The 12,966-nt window shown below is 36.1% G+C and overlaps 1 protein-coding gene across 1 annotated transcript in view; it reads right to left on the reverse strand.

Moving 5' to 3' along the window:
* The window catches only part of ERC1 (ELKS/RAB6-interacting/CAST family member 1), a gene marked incomplete at its 3' end in the record, with an annotated part of 287,360 nt that overhangs the window by 118,074 nt on the left and 156,320 nt on the right, over nt 1–12,966 (reverse strand). Inside the window, exon 13 of the mRNA XM_080356661.1 lies at nt 10,051–10,186. Within this exon, the coding sequence (XP_080212787.1) occupies nt 10,051–10,186 (136 nt within the window). The remainder of the gene's footprint in view (nt 1–10,050; nt 10,187–12,966) is intronic.

Below are 12,966 nucleotides of genomic sequence, written 5' to 3' on the forward strand. Positions count from 1 at the left end.
CTGCTCTTTTCTTCACTCTTTTTCATAGCTGAACATACAACAAAAATTGCCAGTGATATAACACTACTGAGGAAATGTTTACCCAGAAGTTGATTTCATTGAGTCTTGCCCGTTCTCTCATTTTCAAAGGGAATTCCTGCAATCACATCCAGTCTTACACGTTCATTCTAGTCTCTAACATCCCCTTCTAGATTTTCAAACTAGAGATTATCAAAATAATTTTACATGTCAAAATTAAATTATTAATGGGTCTCACATTGTCTAGAAACAGCCCAACACAGCCACAATCCCCGTGGAAGCCAGATGCACCAAACATATACATATAAATTTAGGAAAATGTTTTGCTTAAAACAGTAAAAACTGGTTTCTGTTCTCAATACCTTTACCAGTAAATGCAGAGATCAGTTTTACCACTGTATCTGAAAACATAAGGATACATTTGAAAACAGGAAATAAAGATGACTTGGATACAATAACAGCAACTTAAAAACAAATCAGCAAGAAAAGGGTCAGGAAGAATGGAATGACTCAGGTGTGTGGCAGCATCTCAATTCATGTGCACGTATGGAACACGAAACCAATTAGATACAACTGATAAGAACAGAATACTGAAAAGAAAAAGATAAAAACTGGAATTTTAGATACTAACATAATCAGAAAATCACGAGTTTAAAAATGAAATATCTGAAAAGATTCCTTGTCTGTTTTTACTCTTACACTGATAATATTTCAATAAGCAACATGGCACCACAGCTCTTGGAAAAAATACCATTTAAATGCATTGGCATAAATAACCAAAAGCATGAGAAAGTGGAAACTCTTCACAATCTGAGAAATTCTTGCTTCTTTGCATGAAATTCCAATTGTTTCTATAACAGCCTGAACTAGTCCAGAGGAAAGAGAAAAAGAGTTATTGTTTTTCTTTAGCTGTGACTATTCCAAAATGATCATCTATTGTTCTCAGCCTGCAAAGCTGGAAAAAATACTCCCCAGCTCCTGTCTTCACTCATTTCTGTTCCATGTTCAAGTGTTTAAATTTATGTAATGTCTGTTTAAACAGAAGCTCGTCCTTATGTTTACTACTTTCTTCCTTTTCTACTTTTGCCATATCCTTTCTGTGGTGGACAGCTCGCATCATTGCACATTATTCAAGAGGTGAATGCACTACTGATGTATACAATGGCATAGTGGTATTTTCTGCTTTGTCTTTTAATATTTTTTCAATTTTTTTTTAATAGTTCTGCTAACCAATGATATTTTCATGAAAATATTTATTCTAATTCAAAGATTGTTGTCATATGGTAATACAGCTAGATCAGATCCTGTTGTGTGTACGTACATTTAAGACTTTTTCCTGACATATACTAATATGTACTCATAATGAATTTAATCTGCTATTTTATCTATGAGTTAGTTATGAGATACTTGTGGAGCTATATAGGCTGTCTTTCATTTACATGTCCTGAATGAATCACAAAATATAATTCAGAAATTTAGTCCTATTTACAGAAAACACAAGATTTGCCATTTTTAACCAGACACAGTACCTCAGCAAAAAGCAATAATTGTTCCATAGCACTGGAACATAAATACATATGCACTTACAATATGAAAATCATTTACAGTTTAAGAATACTCAGCATTTCTTCAAAAGAAGGAAGAGAAAAGTACTTGCGTGGTGACTGGCATGGAGAAGAAAGCTGTGCACTACAAGGGCACGGGCAGCTGCTGTTGGGACCATCAATTCCTTTTGCTTTTATTTCCTTGCTTTTCATGCTCTGCTTTGGCAAAACATCTGAAGATACCAAGACTTGGGTAGAATTCAAACACCACCAACAAAACCACCACAATGTCCTAAACTGAATTTGTTGATGAATTTTAACTGACTATAGACATTTTGCAGAACGTTAAGGAGATCCTCCTCCTTTAAACCTCAGTCTGCTTAGTTTTTCCCACCACCTGCATTCAGATCTGACTCTACCTCAAACAAAACTGAACATAAGAAAGGACTGGTGCTGACTTTTAGTATTTTACAACCTTCTGTCATTACTGGATACATGATTTGCAGCCTACGCTTCAATTCCAGCTAATATTTGCATGTCTCAGAGTAGTTGTTCTGATATGCCTTAAAAGTGTGTAAATTTTACCCAAGGAGTAAAATTTAATAGGAAAAGTTTTAATTAAAAGCTGAAGAGCCTTGTTTCCTATAGAGAGGAGAAAAAAAAATAGTTTTAGGGTGATGGCAATTTGGGCAGCTTTGTAAGCAAGATTAAGGAATAACACTGAATGAGAATGAAGTATATTAGGTTTATTACGAAATCAATCAGAGGAAACTTTTTTCAGGAAATGCTGAAACATTTGCTACTACATTCAGAGAACTAATAAAAATCCACATGTATTGATTTTTTTTTTTTAAATAAATTCTTAATTCTGTCCATCTTTAGGTCCCTACCCTCACCCCATCCCCTTTCCTTTTCTATTGGGCGAAACATGAATAAGGCAGAATAGCAATTTTATTAAACAATGAGACTATGAAATGAACTGCAGCAACTGGGCATTTTTATTCTTGGGGAGAGATGAGTTAGAAACTATTTTCAACACAGCAAGTAACAAAAGAAAAAAAGCTTGAGGGAGAAGTAAAAAAAAAAACCCAAAAAAACAGAAGAGGGGAAAAAAGCAAAAATATTGCCATTTCTCAGGCTTATGAAATAAGACACTAAAATGAAAAGAAAGCTGTTCTTCCCCTTGAATGTACTGCTATTGTTTTGTTTAAATCTGGCCCTCAATGTTTTCTGCTCTCAGGAGAGATCTCCTCACAGGAACCACACCATGTTGTCAACAGTTCCATTAATCTCCCTGACAGCTTTTAGGAAAGGAGTTTGAACTCAGATACCAATCTTGGGGGGAGAAAAAGGAACTAAAAATCCTTGCAAAAAACATCTAGTGGTTAAGTTTGTTGGCACACGTTCAGCTGTCCAGTCTTCACTGTACTTAGTTTCTGGCATTCCACGAAGGTACCAAGGCCGCTCTCTGCCAAACAGGCAAGAGAGTACAAATAAGCAGGTTTCATCTTCCACCGACACCTCATGTTTCTGCAGTAAAGACTGGGTGAAAGTGTGTCTGGAGAATAATATTCCTGATGGATCACAGAGAAATGTTAGGATGTAGGGAGTCCTCTTTCCTCTATTAAACACTCTCAAGCCATATAATGGCTTTCTCTCACTACAAATCTCAATTTGCAGTTAAGGAAATACTGGGATAATTGGGAGACTGCCTAATGCTGGTTGTAAATAGCGACTTTCAGGAATTTTTTCCAGCTGTCTGTTCAAAACTGCAGAGCATTTTTACATTATATAAGAAGACACAGTCGAATAGTTCATCTTTTTTAAAGACGTGAAGGTAGTGAATATGTCTAACCTGGACATAATAAATGTATGCTAAACTAAACCGTAAAGTGAAAATAAATAGAACAGATGGCTAAGTGTCTATTAAGGGATATGCTTATCCATCCCAAATGTCCAAGTCTCTTCAAGCTTAGTTCCTGCAAATGTTATGGTAAGAAGTATTCTGTAAGGAGTGCTCTCTTCTGGTCAAACACAGAAATAGTAATTCCTTAACATTGTATCTAATATCATAAACATCCATTACCCAGAAAGCCGGATTCTGTCTCTATGAGAACTGCCATGTAAAATCTTAGAACAAGGTCACATAATTATTCTGGTATTCATAAATGTACATTATATTTTGGATGGAGGAAAAACCTGCATTTTCCTTCTTTAATAACACACCTGAACAATTCATACAGCAACAGAGATATCTGTTTCTGAGACAAATTGTTTTCATGTCAGAAAGTACATTATTTTTATTGTTGCTTCAACATGCCACACCGCACACCTAAGCAAAAATGAAGCTAGTGAGACCTTGTAAACACTTATCTGAAAAAATGGCTTTACTAAAACTAGAGGCAGTGCTGTCTCCAGTTGGCTCGTGGCTCACAGCTTACATTGTAAGAATGCTAAAACTCCAAAATCTCACAAATCCAAGAAAACTAAGAAATGGGAGAGGTAAATTTACACTTTTTAAATGGTCATCCATCTATTCATAATTCATACATTATTTAGGTCCTATAAGTAGATGTACCCAGGAATGCTTAATTATGAATTTTGAATTCCTGAAAAGAACGCTAAAATTCAAACCAAACCCCCTTCCCTGAGAAACTTCCCCTCACTTATAAGTCACAAAACCCTAGCTAAAAGGTCATTTTTGGAACTTCTCCCAGGTATCCAGGGAAGTTAGGAAAAGCTCTCTTGACAGAGAGAGTTATGACATGATAAGAACAAGAGCTGTTCTTTGTTGAAGCATCTGCCAGGGTTAAATATTTTCTTGTGTCTACAGTAACTGCACATACTGTGCTGAAAATCATCACTCCCCAAGTAAGCACAGAATGCAGCTTTTGTGGAACATGGTGTTTTCTGTAGCATACTGTAAAAGCTGATGGAAATTAAAATTGCTACTGGAATATTACATCGCTAACAAATCATGATGTACATTGAAGTATCTATTGTATATGTATATCCTGTTTTCTAATGCATAGCCAGCTGTCATAGAATCTCTCTGAGTAAGGGTTGGAAGGTCAGTTGATCCCAAAACTACCTCCTGGCTAGCATTGTGTCTAGTCCAAATCAAAAGGGAGGAAAAATTTGCATAAATTTATTCCACTGGGGTTTTCATGAAGTATGTTTGTTCTTTAAAGCCTGTATTTGTTCATATCTGCTCTATTTTAATTAACAAAAGTTCTGTGTAATACCGAGAGACAGATAGCAGAAATCTGATTCACATAATCTGTGAGTTTAGAATTACATTTTTGCTTAATTATCAAGAACATGTAACAATGTTAAGTTTTATCCTTTTTGTGTGAGCTAGGAATGATCTGGTGACTGACAAGAAAATATATATACACCCCTTCAAAATATGCCAACAAATTTCTTAAAAACTGAACTGCAAAGTGAATTCATATCCTCTCAGTGCTTTATGTCATGGGGTTCTGCCCTACAGGACAGGAGGAGGATGACCTTAGTCTGAATATACCATTTAGTGAGATTAAAGCCACCTGCACAGGTGCTAATGGCACCCAGTCAGGCCTAAGGAACCTGCAAGGTTGGGCAGCACAGAGACTTACCCAGGGACAGGAAGGCCAAACCTTCCTCCTGATGTAATCACTGTCTTAAAAGTACTGGGAGAGGAAGGGAGGCAGAAAGAACACTTTGATCCAAATAATTCTCAAAGATGGATCTGAGCTCAATGAGACAATACAGGGTGGACACATCAGACTGTTCTCTGGAATAAATTCTGCAGATATCAGATAGCATTAAAGAACAGATTTATACCAGGCTGAAATGGAGGAGCTGACAGTTCCATGGGCCTTAACATGTTGAGCTGCACTATCCAAGGGATAAAGTACCCGCTACTCAGCTGGCAGGCAAGGCTGGAACCTGACATGGCAGCGGCCTGTACGGAAGAGGAATCAGCCAGGAACTCAGCACTTGAAATTCACTTATCCCAGAAAAAACACATTAATACCATTTAACTAGCATAACCAATTTATTTCAAAGCTGACGATGCCTAGAAAGTTATGGAGGAAATCCTGAACTTTTCTTTAAATGTAAATGTTTCTTCAGGAGTTTTGTACACACTGCCCAAAAGCAAGTTCATAGATTAATTAGGGAAGCACAATCTGTATTTACTAACAGCCAAAATATGACAAACCATTATTTTCATTAGGGCATGGTATTACCATCAACAAATCAGATGAAAAAAATGTCAGCCACCCTATCCTCAAGGTCAAATAATAGAATGTCAAGAGGAAATTCTTCTGTAATTTAAGACCAGATGTACTGGCCTTCACTTGGGTTTTCAGATTTTTGAATGTTCATATTGGCTGTATGTGCACAGTATGGTGCCTCATAAAAAATAGATCCTGACCTTTAATGAATTTAGAAGGCTTATTTGATGAGAAAGTATTTGGCTACCTATTCATTTCATCGAGCTTTGTCTGGATCCCAGTAACTGCACTATTGAACAAAAAATTGCACTTCTTTTTAGACTGAAGATTCAATGCTTTCCACTAGAAAGCTATTTTTCCTATTTAATGCTCAATATGATAAAATGATTATAGAATCACAAGAAACAAACAACATATAATTGAGTAAATAATTCATGGATTAGGAACGATGTATTAAATTATCTAGACTTGGGTGTGAAAAAGAAGAAAAAAATTTACTTGGTTTTACAGTTGTTCATTAAAGCATTCAAATATATTTTATGCAGCTTCTGGACATATAGTTTGTCAGCAGCAATTAGAGACTGATAGATAGCTACTGAAATACAGAGCCAGTAGTACACAGCTCCATGTCATAAAATATTCTGAAAACTCCTCCTAAAAACTCTGGAATATGCTGGAGGGATAGGACAAGAAATTATGCATACTAGCTTAAAGATATAAGTTCTAAGTACCCATTCAAATATGTTGAAATTTCAGTAAATGTTACCTTTCTAGGACCAGACAGCATATCAACTCCTTTTCACAATAGCCAAGCTTTAGTTACTTGAAACACAAACTTTCTACTCCAGCCCAACAGCTTGTTTTTTTATTCTGCTTATAGACCAGACACTCGTTAACCTCTCAGATCTCTGGAGAGTTGTGGTTTAAAGGAACCCAGGAGGAAAAGACAAATTTGGAAAGCCATTTATCCATCTCAGTAGAATTGAGACATTATGGTTTTCATTCTTCCCTCACTCCCCGAAATACCAAACTTCCATCATCGGAGCTCTCTGAATAAACGAACATTTTGTTACTGGGCTCAGGAAGAAAGAAACCACATGCCTATTAGAGACACAGCGAGGAGGAGTGGAGTATGTGCTTGGGAGCGTGTTTATTTGACTGGATTGCAGACGGTCAACCGAAGAACATGCAGATCATATATTTTTAAGCATTTTATAATGTCTTATTATTAATTCCAGCCAAAACCACCAATACCAAAATTATCTGAAATTGGTGCTTGTGTGTCCTGACCCCAAAGCCAACAATGGTTGCATAAAAAAAAAGCTACGTTCCTCTCAAGTTTATTTTTATTTTTAATTGATTAGAAAGCAGTGTCCTTCAGAGTCAATGAAGAAGACAGGTCTCCATAACAAACTGAAACTGGTCCTGGGTAAATTTTACTTCCAGGAAACCAAAATGTTGCAGTCCTTGAGAGGGAGGCTATAAGTGGAAGGCTCTTCTAAAGGAAGGAGTTTTTATTGAACCTGTCCCTTGTCATTAAACACTCCATATTTTACCTCAGCCTGATATTTTCATTAGAGCATACAGACCTTTTTCATCTGTGAATGAAAGCATTCCCTTCAGCCCTGTGTCGAATATGGGAAAGACTCTCTAAAATCGAGCCCACCCAAACAGGACAATTAAGTTCACAAAAGCCGTAAAGGCACTAGGGAAAATCAAGTAATATAAATAGCGTGAAAACTTATACATTTCAATGTTGACTATCACATCCCACTTCAATCTGAATTTTTTACACGCATTTATTAGTAATTATATATATTTATAATCTCAGAAATTCTTGCATATAATTATACACTAAGCAACAGATACCAGTGCAGAATAAAACAAAACATAAGCAAAGTGGAAAGAAAGGTATGTACTGCTGTATAAACATCTTTAATTAGAAAACCTGAATGTAAAATGGTAAAGATAATAAAATCATACACTGTGACATCTTTGTTCCCAGTTTTAGCTACCATATTAGACCATCAACCTAGAACAAAGTAACAATGGAGAAGAAGAGAAAAATATCAAACAACTTGGCTTCCTCAAAAGAGAAAACTAGTTATTTGTATCTTGTTCCTAGTTGTAAGTTGGTTAACTTTGAAATTAAAAAAGGGAACTGTTTAGAGTACAATTATATTAACTATGCTATTCATAGTTTTACATCTATGATCTCTCTATTACTAAAATACTTTGTAAGTAAAGAATTGGATAATATATTGCAAGGACTTCCTGTGTTCCTGCTCCAGCGTGGGGATTGGACTAGATGATATTTTGAGGTCCCTTCCAATCTCTAACATTCTGTGATTCTGTGACAGCTACACAGCTACACATTCTTAAAGAACTCTGATACAATGTAGCTGTACAATCTCTTTGAAGTATCAGGAACTGTGGTTAAATAGTTTTAACAGGACTTGAAGTTATCAGTAACCAAAGTATCACAATTTATCCGTTGCTATCTGTAGTTGCACAAACACATTACATAATTTACTGTTTCTTTATTAAAAAAAAAAAGAGCAGTTTCAATATGCAAATAGGAGCTGAGAGAAAACAACTTTCAAACTTTTACCAAAGCATTCCGTTTGTGTAAAAGAAAGGAAAAATAAAAAGGGAAAGAATAATAGTGGGGGGAAAAGCCAGAAAAGAAAGCCATACCTTTTAAAATCTGAAAGCGCTACATAAAAACAAAGATGATCTTGTGGAATGGTGTCATTCAATAAATACACCATGCACACAATTGCAAGGCAAATATCAAGTACCACTTACCTTCTCAAACTTAAAATACAGATGTACTCAAATGCAGACTAGAACCCTAACCAAATATTGTATTAGTTTTAGGAATTTCTAAAGACATTTTATTAATACAAGGAGGATTGTGTTATTTAAACTTAAGCTGCCACAAAACGAGGGCCTTGTGGATTGCCATAGAATTGCCACAAAACCCATTAGCAGATGTAGAAATCCCATATCCCAGCCTTTTATAAAAGTCTGCAGTTATGACATAATTTTCATATAGTTGGAGCTTAACTATTTCAGTGCCCTACATATACAGGACTGGTATTGACGGGGAAAACCTCAGAATGGTTCATATGAGAGAATTCCACATGGACACATGTTTCTTTGGTTTCTTCAAAAGTTCTTAAAGGACTGAAACCATCTTCCTGGAATTCCACAGAACAAAGAAGTATCTGTTCACATTATGGAGGGGATTTATCTTTGCTAGTGAACTATTACAATTTATTCTGTGTCTTCATTGTAGATGTATTAAGATACGTAGCTGGTAACAAGAAATGGGATTTAACCTAAGATAACAAAGGAAAACGCCTATGAGAAGGCTTGCTCTCTAAAGATTTAAAAAATTATTTTAATAGACCTCAAGGCTAGAGTACCGTTTCCATGTTTATTTTCGCTGACCAAAAGGAAAGTCATTTTTGTAAATTAAATAAATCACAGCAAAATATCTATCATCTCCTCACTTATCATCATGGTATCTTTGCTTTATTTCATGGCAATACTTTAGCATTTTTATGACAGCACTTGAAAACTTACCATTTGATAAAACATCTACAGCTAATAACACATGGAGAAATATTTGACTTGCTTTCATACCAGTGACTTTTATATGCCTAGGTGGATTTGAGGTAACCAGATAAATCTGTGGGGCTGCAGCATGTTACAATTTAGAAAATAAAGCAAATGGACTAGTAAGCATACCAAGAATTCATAGGGTAGAGTAGGATTTTGCTGTCAAACAAGGATGAGTGAACACAGAAAACATGGTCCTCCAGTAATTCCACAATAATTTCAATTCACCGTAAGAATACTTACTTGGTTATCTCTCATTTACTGAAGGCACCAATATAAGGTAAAGCCAGCTGGGAAAATACACAAAACAGCTAAAGAAAAAAGCTGTTAGAAGAGCAGCGAAGAAAGAAACACTATACCAATCTCAATACCAAAATGATAAAATTATTCCAATGATGCACTTCATAATGGAGCTAACAGTTAAAACTAGTTTACCCTTTTATGAAAATGGAGTAGACTATGAAGGCAACTGAGAGAGGCTGCTTTCTTTGAAGCGCTCTGAGATAGACGTGTCCTTTTAAACAATCAGTAACAAATTTCTTAGGTAACAGCTATGAAAAGGGATCAGGAATTACAGCGGAGAGCGAGACAGCTGAGCCCGGCTGATGGGCCACACTGCTTTAATTGAATTCCCATGTTACCTGAAGCTGTTGGGAGCTGTCATTAAGGTTATCCTCTCGTCTCCTGGCCTCCTCCAGCATCTGTGCACTCTTCTTCTTCTCCACTTGCTCTTTGTGCTTCAGATTTGCTACTTTCTTATTTTGATCTTTAACTTGCCTGTAAAAGAGAAGAGGACTCAGCACATGGTCCAGAGCAGGCCTGCTGTCAGCCCCAGCGCTGGTGAGCAGGACCGGGGAACAGAGGAGCCCTCAAGTACCACCTTTTCATTTGCAGAAGATCATCAATGCCAAACTCATCCTCAAGCGTTACCCTCAACTGTTAATTCAGCCTCAAACCCCCACTTCATTTTCCGTATTATCATTAACCCAAATGTAGAAATTTCTGAAGGGAAAACCTTAATTTTTATTTGGCATAAGCTATTAATCAAAAGATGCACCTGCCCTCTTGTGACTAGAAATCTTTTCTCTGTTCATACACTCATGTACATATAAAATGCAGACATCTAACATCCTATTTTGCTTTGGGTACCACTATATCTAATGCAAGGAAAACAGGATGATCTGAAGGAAAAACTAATGAAACACGACTTGAATACAGGGGACTACCTACAAGATCTAAGCAATCTGTTTCCAGAAGTAAAACTATTTCTTTTCAACCTCAAGTTCTACTTGTTTACTAGATATTTTGAGGGATTTACTATCCTTTCTTTGTACAGAAACAAGACAGAACAAGGAAGAACAAACTATTTCAAAAAGTGCGTATAGTTTCCTTTTCACTTGCATCTATGAATTATTTTTGACGATCCTGGCAACTGCCGTTGCCTGCAGACAGGGTTTGGCCTTTCTGGGCATTAAGACACATGGAGCATTGAATCTAATTACAGACCCTTTAATCTCAGCCTCCCGACCACAGAGAACTGAAGTCTAAACTTTTAGTCCAATCAAAACAAAACAGGCTAGCTTTGCTTCCTCAGCCCTTTTCTCCGTAATTATATCTGGAGTTTGGATTTTGGAATAAAAGACAGATTCTCAGGTTGCAAGATTTCCCCAAAACATCATGCAAGTAGTAGAGATGGCTCTTTAATTTACTGTTTAGAAAGCAGAATCATATACTAGCTTCCTATATGGTATGTTATCCACATAGAGAGGGAAGCTGTTCCTTCTCTGTTTCAGAAGTAATTTTAGAAGAGATAACAAACAATTGCTTTAATACTTTCTTCAGAACACATGACAGAAGTACAATCAAGAACAAGAACGTATCTCTTTGCAACACGTATCTTCAAATTATGTGGCATATTGCTAATGAGTGCTTTGAGTTCTCCCAAAAAAATGTATGTTCAACGCTGAGCTCTGCTTTTGGCAATGTAAGTCAACTGGAGCTGGGAAAATTGCAAAGACAGCAAATTTTCCTTGGTGCTAAAGAAATTTCTATTAGTGTGAAAAAGTGCTGATGGGCCTCCAGAGACCAAGAAAAAAAAGCAAGTCCTTTTCTGATGATGTTAAAAAATTATTGGCATACTAACTACCTTGTCCAACAGTTGCAATTGTTGTGAGTCAGGATGCTTTTCAAACACAACCAGTATAATTGTTAAGTTATTCTAACCCAGTGCTGCACACTGGCAAAGGGCGCATTGCCCAGTCTGAAAGCAGACTTGTTCAGTGATTAAACAGCTTATTGGAAATATTATGTTGGCACTGACCCAGCTTGCACAATACACAGTTCTATCTGTCCAGTAAAATAAACATAGAAAGTACAGCTAAGTCAATGCAGAAAATGAAAATATGTAAGCCTAACACATTCAACTTCTAAATTAAAATTAGGGAAAATAATTCTTTTTTATTAACTTGCAAACGTATATTCACCTGTTGGGAAACTGATCTGCATTACTGTAATCTACTGGTTAGATAAGAGACAACAATACTAATAAAGCCACAATCCTCATCAAAATATGTCTGAAGTAGATAATCTCCTGCATGGTCCAAAACGTTTACAGACAAAAGATGTATTTCAAAGAAAGGAGTAATTATAAAGGTATATACTATTGACAACCACCTTCTCATGTCTGAACTGAAATTAACGTCTTTCTAATATGCTAGGTGGATATTTTGAGACAAACTCAAGCTTTCCTAAAGCAGTTTAAGAGGTGGACGTCTTGAAATCAGCTAGTGCTTGTAATACTCAGCTCAATCTTCATAACCATCATACTGTTTGGAAACTTGAATTCATCTGCACGATAGAACTAAAACTCCGCAACTCTAATGTCATAAAGCAACGAAAGTTGGGCAATAAACCTTTCAAATGATACAGGTATCTATGGCATTAGCCAAAATTTCCCCAACTGTTTAACTATATAAACTGAGAAGGTTCTGTCAAACTTGAAATCTATAAATCTAAAAGGCTTGCAGATATTCCATGCATGAAAACACATTTCATCTTAGCTCGATGCCCCAGTACCAAATGATGATTCTCACTGTTACAATACTTCATGCAGATAATTGTGCAAAATGTTTAGCATATGCAAGCCCAGAGCCCTTGAACATTTGCACCATGACAGAATCCATGGTGCAGTTCTGTAAAGAATCCTCTTCTCTGTCAGATAACTTTCAGTCTTCGAAGTCAGATAATAATGTTTTCATATATACAAACATTATTTTAAAAATATTTAAATGCACACATACATTTTTAATATCAACAGACCTCAAAAGCTTCATTAATAGGAATCATCAAATTCATGGCTCAATAAGACACTTCTGTTACTGTTTTGAACAATGAAATATAACATGGTTGTTATAGAACATCTTCATACCACCACTGAACAATGTGCAGAATTGGACCACATACTGAACTGGAACAATAAAATACAGAATGTATGTGCGTTAAGTGAGCACGCTGCAACTGGTACATCCTATGAGGAGTCAAGAGGAAAATAAAGATTT

Source organism: Nesoenas mayeri (genome assembly GCF_963082525.1).
Source record: "Nesoenas mayeri genome assembly, chromosome: 1".
Classification (NCBI taxonomy): Eukaryota; Metazoa; Chordata; class Aves; order Columbiformes; family Columbidae; genus Nesoenas; species Nesoenas mayeri.